At 32.4% G+C, this 25,505-nt stretch overlaps 3 protein-coding genes across 7 annotated transcripts in view; 1 reads left to right on the forward strand and 2 right to left on the reverse strand.

Annotated features, from left to right (window-relative positions):
* Positions 1–2,908: 2,908 nt before the first annotated feature.
* LOC131938411 (guanine nucleotide exchange factor for Rab-3A) lies at positions 2,909–10,119 on the reverse strand. Of its 5 annotated transcripts, none has more exons than XM_059296421.1 (12): positions 9,966–10,119; positions 7,612–7,718; positions 6,629–7,207; positions 6,307–6,475; positions 6,014–6,109; positions 5,678–5,755; positions 4,873–5,097; positions 4,661–4,789; positions 4,392–4,471; positions 3,794–3,893; positions 3,532–3,598; positions 2,909–3,263 (listed from the first exon to the last, which is right to left on the reverse strand). In XM_059296421.1, exons 2-12 carry the CDS (start codon positions 7,692–7,694, stop codon positions 3,193–3,195), a joined length of 1,677 nt encoding a protein of 558 aa, XP_059152404.1. In that variant the 5' UTR covers positions 7,695–7,718; positions 9,966–10,119; the 3' UTR covers positions 2,909–3,192. The 5 variants fall into 5 exon arrangements, with proteins under 5 accessions (XP_059152404.1, XP_059152402.1, XP_059152405.1 ...); XM_059296419.1 differs by lacking the exon at positions 9,966–10,119 and adding an exon at positions 9,903–9,957; XM_059296422.1 differs by lacking the exon at positions 9,966–10,119 and adding an exon at positions 9,811–9,829.
* A 107-nt stretch (positions 10,120–10,226) lies between these two features.
* LOC131938410 (mannosyl-oligosaccharide 1,2-alpha-mannosidase IA) lies at positions 10,227–21,020 on the forward strand. The gene is made up of 11 exons (XM_059296418.1): positions 10,227–10,843; positions 13,530–13,745; positions 14,027–14,107; positions 14,327–14,421; positions 14,563–14,686; positions 14,859–14,952; positions 15,256–15,371; positions 15,499–15,607; positions 15,705–15,809; positions 16,385–16,557; positions 17,220–21,020. The coding sequence occupies exons 1-11, from the start codon at positions 10,265–10,267 to the stop codon at positions 17,445–17,447; spliced, it is 1,920 nt and encodes a 639-aa protein (XP_059152401.1). The 5' UTR covers positions 10,227–10,264; the 3' UTR covers positions 17,448–21,020.
* Positions 21,021–21,290: 270 nt separating this feature from the next.
* Positions 21,291–25,505, reverse strand: part of LOC131938412 (protein dopey-1) — a 38,138-nt gene continuing 33,923 nt past the window's right edge. The window contains exons 31-32 of the mRNA XM_059296426.1: positions 25,057–25,192; positions 21,291–23,952 (exon numbers count right to left, since the gene is read on the reverse strand). Coding sequence (XP_059152409.1) covers positions 23,674–23,952; positions 25,057–25,192 — 415 coding nt within the window. The 3' untranslated portion in view covers positions 21,291–23,673. The remainder of the gene's footprint in view (positions 23,953–25,056; positions 25,193–25,505) is intronic.

The raw sequence follows: 25,505 nt of genomic DNA on the forward strand, positions 1-25,505 counted from the left end.
GGGTGAAATTAATTCAGTGACTAATACACTGGAATTCTCTTCATTGAAAAAAAAAACCTATGTTTTGAAACCAAAATAAAGTAAAATAAAATTTTCTATTTAAAAAAAAAACCAACCAGTATTGTAAAGAAAATTTAGTGTTTCTACATGACAGACAAAAAATCCAAAGAAATTTAGAAGTGGTTAGGGTCCAATTTCAGGTTAATAAAAACTCAAGTCCTGAACTCTTCAGGTCAGAAGGGCTCTATCTAAAAACTAAATATTCCTTTAGCTACAAAAATGAAAAAGTAACAGCTGTAGTCAACAAAAATATCAACAAAGGTGGGATGTAATCAAGCCAAAACAACTAAAAGAATATTGAAGAAATCACCAGCAAACAAAATTACAAATATGATAAACAAATTGTGAATTGATTTATATCTACAACTGAATGGAAAAAAGAAGAAAAAGGACAATCTTTGGGCTATGGTTCTTAGGGCAGACGAAGTAGAGATAATCTGTTAATGTGGCTTTTAATATGAGGTAATTATCCCCTACAATAAGCATCAGATATGAATAACTACCCACCAGAGTTGGGTGGATTTTAAGACTCAAACACTGAACTCATAAACTTTTAGTTGCATTTCACCTACACCTAAAAGTTTTTGGTTTTACTTGAAAGACTATATACATGACATGAGAAGAACATAGGTCTTAAATGAAATGAGTATTTGATTAATTAATGAATCTAAACAAACGACAACACATTTTATTTCATTTTGGTCCCATTTATGTTTTGCAACTCTCATCTAAAACCAGTCAAACAAAACAACAGACGAGCACGTTATCAATAAACATGGAGGTTAATTGTCTATTTTTTAAATTTATGAGTAATAATCCTGATTATTCTTTATACTAGGATACTGAAAGAAATTAAACGGTGTCAATTATTGTACATTTAAGTGTATTTTTTTCTTTTTGTTGTCTATTAGGACTTTGCCTCTTAATATTACAAAATAAAAAGCAATGACTTTTACGGTATCACAATAAAATACACTGTAGTTGTGCTTACATACATATTTAAAGTTTGCATTGTCATAGTGCACACTGCATCATTCACAACACATTTATTACTTTATTGTAATCTAAGGGTCACATTCTTCAGCAACACCTGCTACTTGAACAGAAAAAAATAAGGTTACATTCAAGTCTTAGTTGTACCACTAACGCAAATATTTATCATTTAAAATTTTTTTAATTAACGCCACAACATTAGCGACACCTCCCCTTAATTAAACTGGATTAAGATTAATCTGCCTCACGAACCAATTATATATACAATAATAAAATTTTAATAAACAGAAAATGAAAAAAAAAAAAACCAACAACTCTGGAAGCCTTTGCTCTAAAAAACTGAATTGAAAATCAGAAAATTCTCAACCAACATTGTTAACATGGAGTAATATAATTATCCAACTCAACTGTTGAGATCTAATCACAACTCGTTAAAAATACTTTATACATATTTAGAAAAAAGAAATGATACATCCAGTTTTGAGCATGCATTAATATATATTTAATATTGAGAATACTATAACAATAACCACGTCTAGTGAATTATAAATATATACATATATAGAAACAACATCAACACCTTGACCATACATGCATATATGAATGTTTGCATCCGATTATAAATACTAATTATTTTTTAAAAGTGCCAAAAGAACAAATGTTAAGCTAACAAATATAAACAGCGATAGACTTTTTAAAAACAATTTTATTAGATCACAAACTTGTTAATGCCATATGTGATTGTAACATTAAGATAAGATGAAAGCAAAACAGTTTAAGAGAGATGGGTTTTCCTAACACTTTGCATGCAGTGTACATAGTACAGCCCATATTTTTCACACAATCATTTGATGGTTAAACAACACTTTTTGAATTATAGGAAATGAATTTTGACTTTAAAAAGCCTTTCAATGGATAAAGCTTAGTACTATCTGAATAAGCATAATTGAGTTTGAGCAGTTCAGTACCAAGACACAATAATATCAAAATTTTTAAAATGTGATGTTTAATATGAATTTTTACCAACAATATTTAAAAAGCACCAAAGACTTAAAATATCGACTGGTCCCAAAAATGTATTTTTATTGACTAACAAAAAATACAAATGAGATTTTAAATTAAAAAATAACTTCTAGCTAATCACCTGTTTTTCCTCTATTTTGTGTACAAGCAGAAATCATATCTAAGTTGGTTTTACAGAACATTAAAATAAATTAAGTTCACGCAAGCCATCACACTGTAAATAGCTAACAAAAATAGTTTGTCAGTTGCAAAGATTGGGTTATTTTGCATATATAAATTATAACATACAATTTTTAAATACTGCTTTACACTATATTACAATAGTCAAGTAAAACCTAAAAAACTCATTTCACACTTGATTTTTTAAACAAAATATTAAGAATTTGTCCATTTCTGGGTACATACATATTACCAAAGGCAATTATTGCATAGCTTTGATGCTTTCTTTTGTACTAATTATAATAATAAAGCCTTTTGTAAGAAAAGTATTATTGCTTGTATAAAAGTAAGAAAAAACAATAAGAACTACTGTACTGGCAGGGCAAGTTAAATAAAACAAATTAAGTACAAAAGGTCCAACATTGTCAATGCATTAATAAAAGACAATGAGAAAGGTAGAGTTCTATTCTCTTAAAAATTATTCACATGGCTTTTATCAGCTGTGTATGTATCAAAATACATTTTATTTTTTTTATTAAAATGACAAGTTTATATTTAAAAAAAATAGTTTTAACAAACACCCTATTCCATTTCAATTAGAAAGGTTGAGCTAAATATAAAAAATGTAATTCCAACACCTTGTGGAAAACATACAATATATATATATATATATATATAAGCTAATATTAGAACTTTGCTAATCATTCACTGAAAGGTTGTTAAAGTATTAAAATAAATAGTTAAAAGTAATAGCATAGAAAAATGACTTCTTGCTGTAATGTTAGTTGTTTGCTAGCATACAATGCAGATTTGTATGACTATACAAACTAAATATGAACTTCCAATGACAGTACATGATGTTACAAGCATGAAAAAATCTTGAGTTAATATCATTAGTAATGTCTCAACTGGCACAGTAGATTCAACAAGAGGGGGCGCATGAGAGATTTGATGAGATTAGATTAGACCAAGCCTGGCCATGGCCATTTGTTCTCTGAGCCTTACAAGTTCAGCATACATGTCTTTATCTGAAAGTGTACCAGAAGATCAAGGGAATTATGGTAGGGTTGCTGAGAAATTTAACAACATTAGAAAAAAAATATTAAAAATGCTTTTTTAATTCAAATAAAACTAAATATAATTATAAACAAAGAAAAAAGTACTGATGAAAGTAACGAATAGTGTTTTTATTAACATAAAAATGACCTAAAACTAAGATGTAGTAAAAAAAAAAGGTCAGTGCTTCAATTGCTTTTTCTAAATAAATGCATATGATGCATGTTAAAACAAACTTACCTGAACACTTGACCAAACCTTGCACAATGTAACGGAGATATGAGAAAAAATCACAAACTGCTGCTATCTGTGTGTAGAAACAAACAAGCTTTTAGATTTTTTTAAACAGCATTATACATCTATAGGTAAAAAGGGACAAATAGAAAGACTAGCTCAGGATCCAGGTGCACTTATCACCTGCCTATGTCAATGTGAAACAAAGAGCTAAATATTACTCACCAGTTAAGCACTAAAAGAAATACCAAGTAAAATGACAACATACCCTGTTTCGTGACATCTGGGATATTGAATACCATTCATCATCTCCCTCAAACTTTATTTTATAGTTGCACAGCTTATGGGTTTCAGAAAGGCAACACTTTCTAGTGAAGATAAATAGTTAAGTTGTTCAGAGAAGTTAAAAATATTTGAAATACAATTGTTCAATAGCATTATAAAATGAAAATATAAAATCAATTATAAAAAAATCAGGAAGCAAAAAAATACAATACTAATCATCCCCCTACCCATTCTGAGCCTTTCCTTCCATCTTTATAAAGTTTCCTTAACATATGCTAGATACTCAGATTTGCATTGGAATTTCATCAAATATTTTAAATAAATTGTTTTTATCACCTATAGGTTAGTTACAATTTAAAACAAAACCAGCTGTTTAAGAAAATAGATAAGAACATTCAGAAATATAAATGTGACTAGTAAAAGTACATGCAACTTAAAGTATTAAGATGTGACCAGGTATATTAGACAGAAATCTCAAAAGGTGCTTTTGGTAATGCCAAGTGGGAACAAGGTGAACATACATAAAAACTCAGCTGGAAAACAAAGTGCAGTGCCAAATCAGCTTTAATTGTGTAACATACCTTGGATAAGAATGATCACCAGGAATAGGTTCTATAGATAATGTGTTGCCTTTAACACTTTCTAAAATTTTATCTGCAAGCTATATCAAAGAAACAAAATTAAAAAAAAAAACCTTTATTAAATTTGTTGATTGTATATATTTTCAAATCTGTAAAAAAAATAATTTTAGGCAACAAATGAAAGAACACATAGTTCTTTAGTGTATGAATATTTCTCTAAACAACAACAGCACATTGGATAACGTAGAATAAAAAAATCTTTAACTGACCTTAGTGTTTTTAAAATTGAGACATGGCTGGATATCCTCCTGCTGTACCCTTGTAAAAAACTGGCCAACAAACTCCATAGTTGGCTGTAATCTCCATCTTGAAAACTCATCAAATACTACAGTGTCCATCTTGAGACAAAAGTTTTGAGATTTTAATACAGTTCTAATCAGGGGGAAATGTAGATATAAAAAAAGAGTGGTTTTTTTCTTACCTCTTTTAATTGTGAATGATGCTGGGTGGCTTCAGCCTTTTCCCTGGACTCCTTGGTAAACTGGTGGTGGCTTGTAGATCTCCTATGTGTTTTCCAAAATGGTTTACCCCCCTTTTCTTTCTTTGGTGTATCAATTTGAGGATGTAGATGCTTATTTGGACTGCTTGGAGTTGACGTAAGCACCAAGTCCTTCAGAGCTGCCACTTCAGCGGATAACACCTCAATCTAGAAAACAAATTATTGTTTAGTCTGGTGTATAAATTAAACATTACATAAACAAAACAGAGATATTTAAATTGTAGGAACTGAACTAATAGTTATTTTTGGATTGACAGTCAAGCACTCAACCACACCATCCCAAAAATAAATTTAATTTCAAATCTACGCAGTTACTGAAAATGACCAAATTATTTGTGAGAAATAAAAAATGTGCATGATCACAGCAGTTGAAATACAATAAAATACAGATAGGAAAACAGAGCATCACTGGCTAATAGTAAATTTTTTTGCCGCTTCAAAATCAGCACAGATTCTTGTTGACATGAAGATATTCATAGTGAGATGACTTAACTCATTCCCTCCTAAGCCCCCACTTTCAGTTTACTTTACAAACACATTTCTAAACAAAGGGAAGCTACTTCGTTTTTTATAACATGCATTATCTAAAAAAAAATTTCTTACTATCTAATCATTAATCATTCAATATTACAAAGACAACTGCACTCGGAAATGGAGTAACTTTCAGATAAATATAACAATACTGGCATAGCAATATAAAATAAAAAGCATATAATGAAAAGGTTACCTGGGTGTTTGCTTCTTGTAGTTGTCTTCTTGCTTGTTGTTCACTAAGGGCAGCAGTATTAAGTTGAGAATTCACTTCCTAGTGTTTAAAAAAGTATTGACAAGTTAATTAAAAAGAGCATAGCCTATAATAGATTTCAATAACTTATGCCCTTTAAACAATTATGTATAATAGGTATAATGGGATTACAAATATAGCATAACTCTCTTCACCTGTTTAGAACATGCAGCTTAAAATCCTACTTTAGAAATAACATAAAAATTTGCTTTAAAGATAGGTAAATTAAATGGAGACTGGTGAGTAGTCATTACATATTTTACTAACTTAAAAGCTCACCTCAAATAGTGAAGCAGTGAAGTCACTGACTTCTTTCATTAGCCTTTCTCTGATTCCTCTCAGCTCATCCACTTCTTCATCTTTCATTTCTAAAGCCTGGAAAAGTTGTTTAATAGTTATGGTAAAAATGTCCTTTTGAATGACATGATAAAAAGAAAAACCACAGAGATCACCACAAACCAAATGTTTATACCTGAAACAACTTACAAACTAGTATTGGCTTCTAAGCCTCACATCAAACAGATTATGGAAATCATCAGTACAGGCACAAGCTGTTAGGGCCAACAACAAACCTTTTGAGCTTTCATTAACTCCTCTTCAAGTCTTGCATATCCCTTTTCTTTGACGTGCGCCAAAGACAATCTCCTCTCCATCTCACTGGGTAGAATGACTGACTGTGCTTGCCTAAAGGGATAGCGCTGTGTGTGTTTCCTCATTTCATTATCAATCTGCTCTGTATCACTAGAAAAGAAAATGAAAGAAGTGTAAACCATGCACCATCAAAGTCTGAAACAAGTATATTGTCATTTCTTAAAAAAAAAAACAACTAGAAACTATTTAGAAATTGAGTTTATATACTGAACTAAACATATTTAGGTATAGAGCATAGTTTACCTTAGTGAATGACTTAACTTTTCATCTGCGTTTCCATTTACAGCAATTTCTGAGTCTATGGTAACTTTGATTAATTCAGGTGTAGTTTCATCTGATGCCATATTGTATTGTGAGTTTATTATTTGGCTTTCTTTGGTGTTATTATTGACTAAGTTGGTTTTCCTCCTAGTGGGGGAATCTGTTTCTACGGAGTGACCGAGTGATGAAGCAAATTTGTCTCTTCTTTGCCACACATCATCTGGCTGGGGTTCAAGGTTAAACATTGACTCAGATTCCTGGTAGTAGCGTTTTGTAGATGAAGGTGAGTGATGAGAGTCACACAGTGGTGTGGAAGATGTGTGAGGTGAAGAGCTGTTGGTGTAAAGTTCGTGGGATGATAAGACAGTAGCAGCTGCCTGGGCTGCCTGGTTGTGGTTCACATGAATGATACCATCAGATAAGATGGGCAAGTTTTTGCTTCCATTGGTTTGTGGCGATTTTGGTGAAACGTCTAACGGGGAATGAATCATTGGCTTGGAATTGATCTTGGTAGCTCTATTTTGTGCTTGCGGAGCAGAATTGCTTCGACCAACACTGACCCTGAAGAGAAATTTAAAAAAATATGTAAACATTTTATTAAATTTAAAGTAATTTTAATCAAATACTTAACAGATTAGTATGCATAATAACTTCTGATTCAATTCATTTTTCAGTTCTAAACAAACTTGAAAAATGGTTTGGAGGCAGTTGCTATAGCATAAATATAAAGCGTAATAATTTCTAAACTCCCATGTACCGGTAATTCACAAAAAATTTTCAGGTGAAAAAAAAAAATCAACAATTACACTTGTTTGCAGAAAAGATGCAGTTCAAAATTTTAAGACCCTACTTTGTATTTATTACTATTTAGGTACTAAATTATGATGAATATATATAGATATAAACAAATAATTAAAAATGGTGTAGTTCAAATTTTGTAGTCCAAGTTTAAAATGTTTTTTCACCTATTCAGCTCAGCTCCTTTTGACTCAATAATATGATGATCCCGATTTAAACAAGATGACTGAATATCGTGACTTTTAGGCATTTTACTATCCCTGTCAGGTCAAGTCTTTTAAAACAAAAAAAAAAAGTATAGAAACAGGCCCTATGTGCATTTTTAACAGGCCAATAACAGGTTGGATACACAACTATGATTCTATAACTAGTCAATAAAAATACATCTTAGAGCGCCTTGAAAATTAACAATAACCTTATTTTTACATTTCCATATGAGAAATTTAGTCAAAATATTTCCTTAATGAAATATTTAAAAAAAAAAAAGAGACTGAAATGCGAGTTTTTTTCTAATATTATTCCAGTTCAGGCTAGCGGTAGCTTGTATACATGTTGGTAATTATGATTATAGTTAGGCTTATAGGTATCAAAGTACTTTGGTATTTACACTATTTCATATTTAAGGTTTTTATACAATTGTGAGTAACAGTTATGTATCAACATTTATTCTGGCTGTATCACAGTTAGGGCTAGGGTATAAATATTTAAAAATTACAGGATATAGGCTAAAAGACATGCAGATTTTGTATTGAGTTAGTCTGAGTTGACATAAAAGGATGTTATTGCTTTGTGAGTGGGCTATTTGGAATGTATTTAGGCCTAATATTTTAATTATTTTAAAAGATTTGCAATCTAAAATCTAATTGACAACGAATGACTAAATTTGAGTAGGCCCTATATGTCATATTCAACATGACCTTAACTGCTACTATACTACTACTAAAAATACTATGGATAGTGTGTTCGAGAGCAGGAATGCATTTCAGCTTTAATCAACTTGAATGGGTACATCACTGAAGTTAAGGATTAATATTAATAAAGTTGGCTGGGCTAGAACTGACCACACTATATTACTATTGACCTATTCTTTTAATTTTGAATCTAATTGTGTATAATTAGGGGGCCTAATCATTATTATTTATTACATTCATGTAAAAGTAAAATGTAGCCTGGGTATTTAATATTTATTTAAATTGATTGTAAAAATTATTAGATCTAGATATTTAGACTTAGATATCTAGATCTAGTAGATCTACTAGAAATTTGAAATTACTTAGATCTAGAAGATCTAGGACCTAGTCTTTTTCTAGGGCTAGGCCTATTCAATGGAGACAAGCGAGTTGACGAGATTCCTTTCATAGTGTTGTTGTCATGGAATAAAAACGTGCTTTTTAGATTTAGACCGTAAAAAAAAATAAAAAATAAAAACTTAAGCCTAAAATTAATTTAGAAATTTTATATTTTTAGAATAAATGCTATAAAAGTTGCAAATCCAGAGAACTAGAAAATAATTTGTTGAGTTTAAGGCTACATTTCTATTTATTTTCATCAAGCCTAAGTTATAACCGGATGTTTCACTTTCGTAAGACAAATATTGATTGGCTGTACAGTAACTTAGTGATCGATAACTATTTGTTTACAAAACTTTGCAGATCAAGTTTTTAAATAACAATGCAAATTAAAAACCCCATGACCTAGTTTTCTATTTTTAGCTTACAATGTGTACAATAAAATTTTTGTCGGCCTATCCAATAGCAGGATGCCATTGTTTATGTCGCCATTACACGTGAAAACCAAATTGTTTTTGCTTTTTTTTTAATTTTTATTTAGTTACCGAAAATATTAAAAACATCAAATACGTCCAATCTTTAGTAAAGTCCGAAAAAAACCAGACAGACAGGATTTTATAACCATATTAATTGTAACTACGCCGTGCAAGAATTTTAAATTAATTTATACACCTCTCAAATACCTTTGAGACTTTTCTCGCTTGTGTCCATTACTTTTTTATAGGCCCTAAAAAAAGAATTAAATATTATTAAATAAGCCTAGGCCTAATAATAGTTACTAATAAATATTCTAATTAATACTAATTATTTACTATGTGTATTTAGCCAACTCTACATTTAGTAATTTAAACTAATTTATTTAGTGTCATTTATTTTTTAGTAGCCTATATTTAAACATTTCTAAGCATAAATAAGTTATTGAATATTGACTCGAGTAAGAGTGATAATAGTATCATAATAGTAAGAGAGAGAGTGTAAGTAAGTGTAAGAAGAGACATTAACAGCAATAGAATAGAATAGATCTCTGTAGTCAATAATCTAATGACTAATTAATAGTAATATTTATAATTATAATACTAGAGCTAGTCTAAATATATGACTAGACTAGATCTAGTAAACACCATCTTTTGCCATCTACATCTAGAATCTAGAGCTAGTTCTAGTAATACATCTGTCAGCTGATGATAGGTCGCTTGCCCCTCAACTCAATGGCCATGTTGAACTCTGTTTACCTTCATGCGCATGCTCAGACCGAAGGAATGTTTGTCGATTGAGGAAAAGAAGGGGGGGGGGAATGATACAGAATACTGGATCTTGACCTCTACTCTAGGCCTGGGCTAACGATGGAAGATCGTGGTCTAAAAGTAAAAACAAGGAAGACCATCGCACAGAAAAACTGTCACGTGATTTGAAAATTAGTGTCACGTGACTGCCACATCAATCGGGATAAAAATAGATGCCTTTATTTCTGACCTATCGTTTCACATTATTTATTCGCTGCAGAATCGTATCATCATAACATAGCGACATCATGGCAGCCAAAGGACCAACGACGCTGCCTCTTTATCAGCGTTATGTAAATGGTGTTCCAATCCCGCAAGGCCGTAAAACATTACGATTGCGGGAAAAGTATATAATTTTGTTGGTGTTTATGACATTCACTATAGTTTGTCTGTGTGCTTTCATGTTTTTACCTAATATGCAAGAAAAGGTCTCTTTGGATGATGTGCGAAATACAATTCATAAAGCTGAAGTAATTTTTGTTCCCGAAGTTCGAACAGGTCCTGATGGGGTGCCCATTGGAAAAGAGACTTATGAACTTGGGAAGAACGGTAATGACAAAAAGAATCTGCAGTCAAAAATCTATGAAGCATGGGAACAACAAAAAATGAACAATGCATTGTCAAGTCAAAATAATATCAACAAAGATGAAGCTGAAAAATTAAAAGAAACAATTCAGTTGGAAAAAAAGAAGCAAAAAGAAGAAGAAATGAAAAGAAAACTGGAAGATGCAAAGAAAATTAATAAAGATCATGAAGGGCATCCTGGAGCTAGGGGTGGTGAACCTACTGATCCAGATGCAAAAGAAAAACGAGATAAAGTTAAAGAGGTAGGCCAGTGTCTCTTGTTAAACAGTTAAGCGGCTAAGCCTGTTTGATGTTTGGCTCAAACTTGACATTTCCAGTTTTTATATACTATATAGACTAGCCATTTAGATCTAGATCTAAATCTAATTCAGTTTATCTGCAATGGGGTCGTCCATAAATGACGTCAGACTCGTAGGGGGAAGGGGGGTCTGTAATTTTGTGACGGTGTGTGATGAGGGGGAGGGGGGGGGGTTCAGATGGTGCGGCGAGGTCACACTTTTGCATTATGAAAAAGCAATGTTAGAAAACAAATTAGACGTTATTTCAGGTTTTAGAAAACGGTTTTAATAAATTGTAATATGAATTTTTTAATATACTCTATTTTGATAGAGTTCAGACAAGATTTTAGAAAAATATTGATGTTTAAAAAAAAAATTCAACTACAATTTTGAGGGGGGGTTGTAGGCTGAGGTTTGACATCTGTTTAGGGGGGGGGTGGGCTGGCTTTTTGTAACGGAGGGGAGGGTGGGGGAGGTAAAAAGCGTGACGTCATTTATGGATTTATGGTAAAATCGGAGGTGATTAATTGTGAGGAAGATGCGAAAGCAGCCTGTCACATAAAAATTAGTCTCGCATTTTAGCCCCACCCAATAATTTATAAGTTTGCCTCAAGTGGGTAAATTGTGCTGTTATCGGCAAAAAATTTACCACACCTGAATTCCAATGTATTGGGGTGTCCGGTCAAAAACCCCCTGGACATAAACCCCCCTGCGACATAAACCCCCTGGACAAAACCCCCCGCGATATAAACCCCCTGGACAAAAACCCCCCCAATTGAGGTTTATATAAGGAAAAACCAAAAATGATGAGAAACAAAATTAATATAAAAATACAAAACAAACATTAGAAAAAAACTTTTATCTTTATTATAACTTTAAAAAGGCAGATTGTGAGCGATGCCTCGCAATTACTCAATAATGGTGGACTCATTAAAATTTTTAACAACAGTTAAAATTCGAGAGCTGCTATCAATATTTTTTTTCTGTTTTGGTAAAACAGTGACCTGAATTAATCTGTGTACAATAAACCTCTTGGAGAGATTGTTCCTAATAAAGTCAATAAATTAGTAGCCCTTATGACACCAAGTAGGCCTATATTTTTCTTATGCTTAGTTTGTGGAAAATTAAGTGTGGTAACTATCAATTTTATAACATATGCTCAATTTTATAACATATGCTTTATTCTCCTTATGAAGTTACAGTGACCCCAAGAAAGTTTCTCATATTAGTCGGTTTAAGGAAAAAGTGACGTCTTTGACGATTCAGATAGCAATGTTTATGCTATGGCGAATGGTCTGGGCCTCCTGCTATCTAAACTAATCTGAACTCAGTAACCCCTCCATGGAAAATGGGAGCAATGACCTTTAGGCATTTTTTAATATCTTAAAAACAAACCGAGATCTAGACCCTGATTCTAGATAAAGAGAAAAATAAATCAAATAAGCATACAACACTTGTGATAGACATGTTTAGTTTATATCTTTTCTTCGTCGCACATCTAAAAAAAAAATTATTTTAAATAAAAACGTCTGGCAAATTGTGTCTCGCTATTAACCTTGATTCCGCAGGTATGTCTCGCTTTATACCGCCTCCCCATTTCATGTTTCGCCTCTCACATTTTACCAAGACCCGATTGTATAAATAGATTCTCAATGGGATGGCCAAAAAATACTGAATCCTTTTTACTTTCTCGTATATACGAAGTATAGAGAAAGTCTTGTAATTGTGCAAAAAAAAAATCGAGATTTTTGCAAATCTCGTTTTACACCTCCCTGAGTCTGAAAAACCATGGTTTTGCAATCTTGTCCATATGTCTGTGTGTGTGTCTGTAAACACGATAACTTGAGTACATTTACAGCTAGGATGATGAAATTTCATATATAAGTAATATATCAAAATCGTAGATCCGTATCAACTTTAGAGCGATTTCCGATAACCGGAAGTGGAACTTTTTCTACTTTGAATTTTTCAAAGCCTATAACTTGAGTACTATTTCAGATAGATAAATGAAATTTCACATGTAAGTAAAAGATCTAATTCTCTGCCTTCTGTGAAATTTTGTTTAATTTTCGTTTACCAGAAGTAGTAATTTTTGCTATATCCAATTTCTTCAACTTTGAGCTTAGGTCATGGGTCAGGGCAAAGGTCAGCAGTCTCGAGCCTCATTTCGCTTTAAAATAAAGATGGTTGTCCGATGTGTTTTGTCGCTTGCAATGCATTATTAATTAGCTTTTGGCAATAGATTTAATTAATAATATAACTGTTGTTTCTATTATTCGTTTAATAATTAGTGTATTTATTATTCGAGGTTGGAGCTTGAAATATAAAATCTATCTTATAAAATAAATTATAACATGTTAGCTTTTGACTGAAGCTTAAATTAAGTTTCTATACAAAATTTTTGTTAATCGTGAGAGGGTTGAATTAATATTAGTCTATTTCAAATCAAAGTATATTTCATCTGTATAAGTGAGATATGAACAAAGCTATAGTTATTGATTGTTTCTCATACAACATTCCTGATGACACCTGTTGGAAATTAATCAAAGCAGTTTTATTTAAAAAATAAACCTGCACTGTCTATTTTTTTATTCAATTTTGTTTGTTTAATGTATTAAACTAGTGATGCATTTACAATTTGACATTGCAGATGATGCAGCACGCTTGGCAGGGCTATGAGAAGTATGGTTGGGGAGCTAATGAGCACAGACCAATCTCTAAAACAGCTCACAGTGGAAGCATTTTTGGTGCGGCTTCATTTGGGGCTACAATTGTAGATGCCGTTGATACGTTATATATCATGGAAATGGATGAGGAATACAAAAAGGCCAGAGACTGGATAGCCCAGAATCTTAACTTTGACCAGGTACAAAATAAATGTATGAAGTATGTTGCTAAGCAGTGTGTTAGCCAGTCATTAGTGTAGACAATTCAAATTGGTCAACATTTCAAACAATATACTAGTGTATTTGTAAAAGCAGCATATCTGAAACAAAGTTGTGGCTTAAACTTGGATACTTGTGTTGGAGCATTGAGTGTTTTCATAAAACATAAGGCAGTCCTACCCTTTCTAGTGCTATAAATGTTTTGATACGCAATACCCTTGTAGAGCTAATTATTTTTGTGTGTGTTTTGTTACTTTTTCAGCCAGCCGAGTTGTCAGTGTTTGAGACCAACATAAGGTTTGTTGGTGGACTCCTCTCTGCCTATGCACTCACTGGAGATCAGGTGAGGCTACACTTTTACTTTATTACAAATTGTCTTAAAGATTTAATTATTTTTGCTAACTTTCCAAAGTGCTGAACTACTTGTTTGTTAAACTAATTTAATATTTGACCAATTTATTGGTCTGTTATGTATAATTCTTTTTTAAAGATTAAAGTAATTATAACTGCAGTAATTTGTAGTCAGCACTGAATTACTAATTGAAAAAAACATTCCTTTTAGATGTTCAAGAATAAAGCAAAGTTCATTGCTGACAAATTGCTTCCCGCTTTTGGTACTCCTACGGGGCTGCCCTATGCCATAGTTAACTTAAAAACGTATGTCTTCCTTTTTTATATAAATTACTCTCTGTAATACATTTTTCCCCTCACTCTGGTGAAGAATTCATTTTATTGTCTGACCTTAACTTTAAAAAAAACCCCACATTCTGTATTTAAAAATTTATTTCTTTGTTTTAGGGGCTCATCTCGGAACTATGGTTGGGCTTCAGGTGGCTGTTCTATTTTGTCTGAAGTAGGATCTCTTCATCTTGAGTTTGACTATCTTTCCAGTGTAACTAAGGAAGACATTTACAGAGAAAAGGTGAGCACACAACAATCAGTCTTCATGGATTGGTTGTTGTTCAGGCTGAGGTTTGCATTTTGTGACATATTTTCTCAATGGCTGTAGTCGAGTTGGATAGAATATCATTACATTGTTGTCTATACTATATACAACAATGACTATGACTTTATGTTAGAAATCTATTTGACAGGTGATGAAAATCCGAGACTTTCTTAAAAGTGTGGAAAAACCTGATGGATATTATCCAAATTATATCAATCCTAAAACTGGAAAATGGGGACAAAGTATGTCAAGAGCTTTATGTTTAGCACGTTTTGTGTTGTTACTTATTTCTTATCACTGTGGAGTACTGTTACTTAGAAGTAATTGACCTATAATAGCTAAATTGTGATGCAAGAACACTGCTTGTTAATGAATATATACCCTCTCTAACTACTGTAATTTCAACTATGTGCTTCACCAATTCAAAACTAATGAAGTTGGTTTAGTGAATTTCTATGACTGAAACATTAGGTTATATGTTTGCAGTTGTACACAATGTTGAAGCTTCAATACATTTTGTCTAATATGACAATAATATTTTTCAGTACATGTTAGTATGGGAGCTTTAGGGGACAGTTTCTATGAATATTTACTCAAGGAGTGGCTTCTATCAAACAAACAAGACACAGAAGCTAGACAAATGTATGACGATGCAATGAAGGTAAATCACACATCTCCTTAGAAGACATGAGACATTTTCCTGTGTTTCATTTATTTGTGCAAGTTATATCTTCTATAAATAATATGTAAATTGTTCAAGATTTTAAAAATATGCTTGTTCTCCTCAGAACTTCTATGAAAAGCTTCTAGTGACATCTAAGTCTGGTTTGACTTATTTTGCTGAATACAGATCTGGCAGATTAGAGCACAAGATGGACCATTTGGCTTGTTTCTCAGGTAAAATATTACACAGGTTTATACTAATAGCTAAAAAATATTAAAAAATTGGTTTTAGTTAAATCAAATAAATTAAAAAAAATTTTTTTTTGTGTAGCTGGAATGGTTGCCATGGGAGCCGAAGGTTCAGCTGATAAAGAAAAATATATCAAGATGGGGGCTGACCTAGCCAACACCTGTCATGAATCTTACACACGCACAGGTGAGCTTATCTTTCCTTCAATTTTTGTATGTCACTTTGGAAAGTCTGCATGTTTATTTCTGAGTGAGGTCACACATTGATTAGCTGAATATCAGGATAGCAGCTTTTTACTGGCTTATTACAGATATTGGACATGTGTGTAATTGGCATGCAGATGGAAACACAGTGGTTGACTTAGTGGGTTTGAACTATAAATAATTAATCTAATTCACTTATGTATCAACTGTGATTCCAGATTTCTAAATCAATAAATGTAGACCCAAACCTCTTATCCTCCTTTGACAAAACATTAACCATTACAATTTGCTGCCACCTTTGAATGAACAGAAATAGCACATAGAATCTCCAGTGTTTGTGAATTTACCATACTACATAACTTAACTATAGAAGCAGGTTTAATACACTCACAAACTTTTACATTCTCAGATATTTTAATTGAAAAAGTTTTGTAAATAGACAAATACATCCGTGAATAGAAATAAATTAAATTTGGTTATTTTTTGAATGGCTGCTCACCAAACATTTGTCTTAGCCAATAAAGATATTTCTAATGGTCTAAATTTTAAAACTTGCAGCAACTGGCTTAGGACCAGAGTCATTCAGGTTTGAAGGTGACACAGAGGCTAAAGCCATCAGACAAAATGAGAAATACTACATTCTGCGGCCTGAAGTTATTGAGGGCTGGTTCTACATGTGGAGATTAACAAAGGATAAAAAATACAGAGACTGGGCCTGGGAAATGGTTCAGGTAACAGCACACTTTCATTATAATTTTTTTCACTAACTTTTAACACAGTTGTGACTTATTTGTTGTAATATATTCCTTCAGCCCTGGATATTTTTTTATCATCAATCTTCAGTGCCAGAGATTTGCCTTGTATCCAAATCTCAGATGGTTTTGTTTGAGGAGATTTACTGGATTAGTAATGTGGGAACAGAATTAAAGAATATAATTGTATGCGACAATACAGGGACAGAGAACCAGGAAATATAAAATCATGCCTTGGGCTGTAAAGGTTAAGCAATGTATTTGAAGTAAATGGCATTTGGGATGAATTTATTTGGCCCAGCTTAAGTAAAGTTAACCTTTCAGACCCGGCAATCTATGGGGCAGATGAAGTAGATTGTAGAGACCTTGGCATATGAAGGGATATGGCCGACTGACTTTCCTTTCTTTAGCATGATTCAGATATCCTTCAGAAATTGTTGGTCTCATATACAAACCCTACCATCCAATATTGCTGTCTCATAGCCCAGAGTAGGGAACTTGATTATTCTTCAGGGCTTTTTGTGTCTCTACTTAACAATTTTCTTTGTAAAAACTGAACACCCTCAATAAACAAGGTATGTTAATGTCATGTTTACAAACAAAGAGTGGTTCATATGACAGTTTTATTTTGTGTATTTCAGGCACTGGAGAAGAATTGTCGTGTGGAAGGAGGTTATACAGGAATCAAGGATGTATATCAGATAAACCCCCAGCAGGATGATGTGCAGCAGAGCTTCTTCCTGGCTGAAACTCTCAAATACTTGTACCTCATATTTTCTGATGATTCATTAATACCGTTAGATAAATGGGTATTTAACACTGAAGCTCACCCCCTTCCTGTAAAAGGAGTAAATCCTGCATCTATATAAAATCTTGCGAGTCTTACTTCTTGTATGATAGGATTTTATGTTTTAAGACCTTGATAGCAGATATGTTTGAATCTCTTGAAATTTCCGTACAAGTATTAGAAAAAAGATCACCTAGTTTTTAGTTTCAGCAATATAAATAAATGCATAATGTACTTATAGTTTTAGATTACAAAAGCAAAAAAAAAAATTGTAGCTAATATCAGAGTTACAGAATTTAACCTTGTATCATGCAGGAATAAAGCCTCAATATTATCACATTGTATGCCTTTACACAGGGCAATGCTGAATAATACTGTAGGACTTAGAAAGATGACTTTAATGGCATTTATTACATGAAAGTTGTAGTAGTTTTTGTAGTTTATTGAATTTATGTGAAAATAATACAACGATGTATGCAAAGTAAAAAATTCATGGCATTTTATAAGATGTTCATTTTTATAATTGTCATTATTGCTTCTGCTTTGTTACAGGATAATTTTTATAAAAAAATCTGAACAATCTGTGATTTTAGCCTGAACTGATTGTATATATAAATTAAATTGTAAGAACAGATGAGTAGTAAGACATGTGTGAAAGAATGAGATCCACATACAAGTTTATGCAAGAGTGACAGTTGGATCAATTGTGTCATAACTGGAGTTGTTTGCTCATCATTATGGTCAGTGTTTGCTCTTGATTCTTGCACAGATTTTGTTATTATTTTTGAGATTGTCTTCCTGCGTGTATGAAAACATGGTATCAACTATCTTGTTTCTTGCTGGCACTTTCTGTTCACTTAGTGAGTTTAGACAAATTTAAAACATTGAGTTTTTTACAGGAATAAGTAAGTCTGTTCTATCATTAAGGGTTTTTACTAAAAAAGTAGGTGTAAATAAAATCCAAACTTTCTTGTAAAATTTAGGTGTTTTGCTTTTGGGTTTTGGTTTGGTGAAGAGACATTTTTCCTTAATCATTTAATTCAATTTTTACATTTTGGTTTGAATCTTCTCATTAAAACATTTTTAAAAGCTTGACTCAAGGTGGCATCTTGCACCAAAATGTTCCAATTTTTTATTTATTTAACCTTCCAATGGCAGGTTTATGTTTCCTCTGTAAGTTGAGGCTTGATTCCTTCAACTATTCATTACTATGTCATTTTTGTTTTATCATGTTCTTTATTTTATAATTCAGGTTTTGTAAAAAAAAAAATACAAAAACTAGTCCAGAAGCCGATATATCCTATTTCATTCTATTTAAGTATTTTTACACATTATGTTTTATTAAAATTAATATCACAGCAAAAAGCTAAAATATGTTATTAAGTTTTATGCAGTGAAATGGAATTCACATGAAAAAAAGCACTATTGAATTAGTAAAAGGATTCAACTAAAGTTATAACAAGAAATTTTTTTTAGCATATCATTAGAACAATGGCTAGCATATTTTATTTTATTAATGTGATTTAAATTAAGTAGCCGTGAGGTATAGAAGGAATTATATCAGGGTTGATGTTTTTGTGTTGTTTACCTTTTTATAATATAATATTGCACTCTTCTTGTTGGATATCTTATCTCTTTAACTGTAACCATCTATGTTATGCAGCACTATGAATTTTAGCTTTAGCATGATATAGAAAGTTTTGAAAGTAATTTTTGTGTCGAAGAATATTAGTAGAGTATATAAAATTGTGGTGGAGACAACTCAAGTTGTATTCAAGTGGTAGTTTTGTCTTGAGGTGATGGGACCCTCCTCACGCAGGCTGACAGTGAATCTGTCAATAAATATACATAAGAGTTAGATAGTTGCAGTTCTCAATGATTTTCCTAGTTTATTAGTCTCAACTTTCATAACTAATATAATTTTAATTCCCATTAAGATTTCCATTTGTCCAAGAATTTAACACTTTGCTTCTTATAGCTTTGCTTACATGTAACTGTTAATAATCACTATTTTGATTGACCAAAACTACAGCAAAGCTTAGAAGTAAGTGAAAAGATATGAACCTGCTCATGACATTGATTGATTCACCGGTTTGGTCTCAGCCTTCACTTTGTCTGACATAAAAATTGAACTGATGAAATGATATGTAGTGTGATGTGTTAGTGGGCAAAGCCTCGTAGCAAGGGCTGCTGCTGTCTATAGCCTGATGTTCAAAGACCCACACTGTTTTTTTTAAAGGGTAGAAGACGTCTTTTCTAAACCACAGATGTCTTTGAAGTTCAGATGAAGAATTATAATTAAATGTTTGAGCTATTTGTTAAACTGTACGTCATTTAGAATGTGTTTTTTGTGAATCATTTTATAATATAAAAACAAAATGACTACAAGTATTTATCTTGTTCAACTTCTGGTATTGGTATATTTATGAACTGTTACTTGTCCGCTTCTTTAAATTGATACTAGTTTTAAAAAATAATTTATAATACATTTTTATTTATTCATTGGTATATTTGTTCTGGATGACGGACCCATTATTTCTTTTGTACCTAAATTAGAGAATAACAGTGTTAATCATAAAGTGCTAAATGGACACCATTTTTCTCAGCGAAGCCTAATGATGTTGTCACACTTAAACCACAGCTTATTTTCTAACTCAGCACACTAAAACTATTTAAAAAAAAAAATGTTTAATGGATACATTAAGTGTAAAATCTGTTGGCAATTAGATTGCAGGTTATTTTTTTTTGCTCCTGTACCCCAAGTTCCTGTGTTTCAAAAAGTTTTTCTGGAAAATATTTGTAAAGACTATCGACTGATATCAATATATTGTTTTTTTTTTGTTGGTGAAAAAATGAAATCAAAATATTAGTGTTGTTTCATTTAATAAGCTTGTTGTCAAATATGTCTTTAATGCACATCTTAGCAATAATAGTTATTGCATTTAAAGTATTTTTGAATATATCTATTTGAAGTATCAATTTAATCCAAATATTTTTTTGGTTAAAAGTTCAATATAACAATGACAGTGTATTGAATTCACATCTACACTAATTGTAAGTTAACTTACACAATTAATGGATAATTTTCTATTTTTCTCAATGAAGCTCACAGTTTACTTAATAACTTACATACAAGCAATACATTTTTAAAGTTAGCTTATGCTCTGTTTATTTTCTGTACAGCATTCAGTTGCTGATTGTTACACAAAGGCACTCTCATATTTTTCTGTTGGAAGTAGGGTTTTAACATCTCATACTTATGTTATTATTTTGTACCACCTCACTTCTCAATTTGACTTCATGTTGTTGAGCCGCACTTAATTACTGTGGTAATAATTACGTAATATTTAATTAATATTTTTTCTTATAAAACTAAAATTGATTATACAATGCTAGACTATTAACAAATCTGTTGATTTTCATTTGTCTTAAGTGAATGAGAACTTATTCTGTTGATTAGAATGATTCTGATTTTGTTCAATTACCAAGATTATGTATATTTTATAAACTACATTACTGTTCAAATGCAGTTATACTGCTAGTCATGAAGTATAAATATTGACTTGACTAACTATAACTGTATCTTTGTTGGCATGTATAATTTTTTATTTTTCAATAAAGTGAATCATGAATTGAGAAAACTGGATGAGTTCTCCAATAATTGTTTAATTAATTAGTGCATGAATTTTTGGCATGTTGTCCAGAAATGTCACAGTAGATAATTGCTACTGCATCAGGTTGGATGCTCAAGGTTTTTTATTGAAAGCTGCTCATATTGCTATAGCCGACTTGACAGTTTGTAGCTAGCAGTCAGATCAAGGGCCAAAGCACAGCCTGATAATTTTTAAGTCTCATTCTTATATTTATAAAAAGAAAAACAAAATCATAAGGCGTTTTTAGGCATAGAAAAAACACATTTTCAATAAGTGATCTCATGATTTTATTTAACCCAGCACAAAAAAATTAAAGGTAAAATAAGATAGGGTTTATTTAACCTTAATAAATTTATATATATATATGTCTTTAGTTGAAAAACATGTCAAATGCAGTTAAACATGGCATCATTTTTATATATAGTTAGCATAATTATACAAGAATTTAAATCAACTTTTTAAAAAAGTGTATATGGTGAAGCTTAGTAGCTAACAGAATGACCAGATACATTTCTAATTTGGTCTGTTATTACAGGTGAAAAAAATTAGTACATTTTTTATATGAAAATAATTTAGTTAGAAATTTTTTAAAAACTATTCACATTTTGGTCTAGGGTTACAGAGGCTTAAGGTGGTATCAGGCTAAACATAAATCCTATAAAGGAAAAAAAACAACACTTTTTATTCACCCCAAACAAAATGCAAAGATGTTAGAAATCAATCAAATTATGCAAAAAACTAATTTAAAAAAAAGTAAATAAAAATAGATCAATAGTTAAACCAAATGTATCATTAAGAGAACAGCTGAATGGAAGATGAATTTTTTCCCAAAGTGTTGCTGCATTTTAAAGTCCATTGATGAACTTACTGCTAAATGAAACTTTAGTTTAACTGAAACAAATTGATTTGAATACTTACATAGTACACCTGGTAAGTACATTTTAGTCTGAGCAATAAATAAACAGCCATCATTGGATTTAGTTTTTATAGAGATATTTCACTATGATAAGCAAAGCTACAAGTATTTGGAAGCACAGCAGAGAGTAAAAATAAATTATGATATGCACAGTGATTAGTTCTTTATTTCTTATTTCAAACAGATTTAAATTAAATTCACAGATATTAGGAAATGTTTAGTTCACAGTCACCAATTGTAGGAAATATTTAGTTCAAAGTCACCAATTGTAGGAAATATTTAGTTCAAAGTCACCAATTCTAGGAAATATTTAGTTCAAAGTCACCAATTCTAGGAGATATTTAGCATAACATTTAGTGTTGACTAGGGCACATTTTTCTGCCAAAAAAATGCTCCAGAAGGAGTAGATAAAGCATGTGGTTCAAATATTTCATCTTTAATTTTATTAAAAATCTAATGAAATATAAAGACCCTCAACATGTCAAAATTGGTAAAATATTGCACCAGTTTCAATACTTTCTTGATGGGAAATGCTTAATGAGAGTGTAAAAACAACCTCAGTGAATATTTCATACAAATGTGTAGAACTTGGACTACAGGTGTAAAATCTTCTGGCTTACACCAAAATGGAATTATTGCTTTGGTCAGATTATTATACCGCATTTACACTTGCGACATGTATACTATACATGTCTAAAAAAAAAAAATTCGCTATAGGGCCTAAGATAATAGGGGAGCCTACTCACTTATTGTTAAGTTTTTTTTCTAGAAATTTATAGTATACATGTCGCAAGTGTAAACGTGGTATTACAACAGCAAGGGGGTAAATACCTTGATTACTTGTACATTTTCTACATGTCTAATAGTGAAGTATAACCTGTCTCAAAGTGGTTGTGTAAAAGGAATGAATTGAATTTCAATTTTACAAACAACAAATAAATAAATTTAGGGGAAAAAAAATAAATTTAAAAATAAAATTGTTCACAGCAAAGTCAAGCATTAAAAATCACAGCTTTGTTTTATTGTACACAGTTTTTCAAAATATAAACACCTAACCCTTTCCCTTCTACAACTTGCTAATAAGTTACCACTAACACACTGAACAAAACCCACGGCAGGAAAACAAAACACACTCATTCAAGGAGAATTTTCAATTATATTATTTAAAAAAAAATAAATGAAAAAAATCTGTCTTAATTCCGTTCACAAGGGTATCGTTCAATAGTAAAAAAAAAAAAATAAAATTAAAACAACTTTTAAAAGACAACTGAAACCACTTGTCAAGAAAAAGGAATCAATCTATTAATAGCAAAAACTGAGCTTTAATAGAATTTAAAAAAACAAAAAAATTATGTACATGTTGTCCCATCTCTATTCTCTCTGACCCACAATTTATCTGTATAGTTGGACAATGAGATGTTTGGCATCAGTGGTACAGAGAAAACTTACTGAGTCCATTCTTTAAGAGAAAATCTGCATCGTGTCACAAACACAGAATAATATTCATTAATTCTTTTACTTATGTGTAGCTGGGGTAACTTATCTGGAGCCATCAATGAAAGAACTAACTAAAACATCAAGTTCTTTAGCTTTCTTATCATAACTTATCTGGATCCATCAATGAAAGAACTAACTACAACATCAAGTTCTTTAGCTTTCTTATCAAAACTTATCTGGATCCATCAATGAAAGAACTAACTACAAGATTAAGTTCTTTAGCTTTGTTTCCACACAAACATCTAGACAAAAGGCTCCAAGAAGTCGTATTCTAACAGGTGTTCAATGTACTCTCTATTGGGCATAGCATTCTCCTCCGCCTTGCTCTTGACATGGCCCAGGAACCTGTCCGTGGTGCTTCTGACCTCTCTGGGTGCTGGCTTGTGGCTGCTGTGGTGGATCTCAGTGCTGTGGCACAACGTGTAGAAGAAGGACTGGAGCTCAGTCAGGGAGCGCAGCTGGGGGAGGGTCAACAGTGGCCGACCCAGATCAGACTTGATCAGCTTGGGTTCTTTCTCAACCTGCGGAGTTAAACCAGATTCATTGGGGGAGTTAAACCACAGCTTGATTTATTGGGAAGTTAAACCACAGCTTGATTTATTGGGGAGTTAAACCACAGCTTGATTTATTGGGGGAGTTAAACCACAACTTGATTCATTGGGGAGTTAAACCACAACTTGATTCATTGGGGAGTTAAACAACAGCTTGATTCATTGGGGAGTTAAACCACAGCTTGATTCATTGGGGGTTAAACCACAGCTTGATTCATCGGGGAGTTAAACCACAACTTGATTCATTGGGGGAGTTAAACCACAGCTTGATTCATTGGGGAGTTAAACCACAACTTGATTCATTGGGGGAGTTAAACCACAGCTTGATTCATTGGGGAGTTAAACCACAGTTTGATTCATTGGGGGAGTTAAACCAGATTTATTGGGGAGTTAAACCACAGCTTGATTTATTGGGGGAGTTAAACCACAGCTTGATTCATTGGGGAGTTAAACCACAGTTTGATTCATTGGGGGAGTTAAACCAGATTTATTGGGGAGTTAAACCACAGCTTGATTTATTGGGGGAGTTAAACCACAGCTTGATTCATTGGGGGTTAAACCACAGCTTGATTCATTGGGGAGTTAAACCACAGCTTGATTCATTGGGGGAGTTAAACCACAGCTTGATTTATTGGGGAGTTAAACCACAGCTTGATTTATTGGGGGAGTTAAACCACAGCTTGATTCATTGGGGGTTAAACCACAGCTTGATTCATTGGGGAGTTAAACCACAGCTTGATTCATTGGGGGAGTTAAACCACAGCTTGATTTATTGGGGAGTTAAACCACAGCTTGATTTATTGGGGAGTTAAACCACAGTTTTATTTATTGGGGAGTTAAACCACAGCTTGATTTATTGGGGAGTTAAACCAGTTTGATTTATTGGGGAGTTAAACCACAGCTTGATTTATTGGGGAGTTAAACCACAGCTTGATTTATTGGGGAGTTAAACCACAGTTTGATTTATGGGGGAGTTAAACCACAGCTTGATTCATGGGGGGAGTTAAACCAGTTAAGGAGCCAACAATACAAGTCTGACACTGAAGGAGCCAACAATACAAGTCTGAGACTGACCTTGTTGTTGAGGAGCCGAGACAGTCTGATGATGTGTGGAGTAAAGAGAGAGCTGGGCCGCCTGGTGAAGTCTTTACTTTCTTCAAGTGTCTGGTACTCATCTTCCCCAGCTGTCCCAACAAATGCCCAGCGGTAGCTACAAGGAAAAAATGTTCTTTAGGACTCAGTAACAACATTATAAGTTTAAGGACTCATAACAATATTCCTGTCTACCCATACAACAATCTGATATTTCCTGTCTACCAATAAAGCAATCTGATGTTTACTCCCATACCCCTCCCATACAACAATCTGATGTCTCCCGTCCCCCACCCATACAACAATCTGACGTCTCCCGTCCCCCACCCATACAACAATCTAATGTCTCCCCCACCCATACAACAATCTGACGTCTCCCGTCCCCCACCCATACAACAATCTGACGTCTCCCGTCCCCCACCCATACAACA

The sequence above is a fragment of the Physella acuta genome, unplaced genomic scaffold, assembly GCF_028476545.2.
Source record: "Physella acuta isolate Inbredline_101_S28 unplaced genomic scaffold, ASM2847654v3 ptg000243l, whole genome shotgun sequence".
In the NCBI taxonomy this organism is placed as follows: domain Eukaryota; kingdom Metazoa; phylum Mollusca; class Gastropoda; family Physidae; genus Physella; species Physella acuta.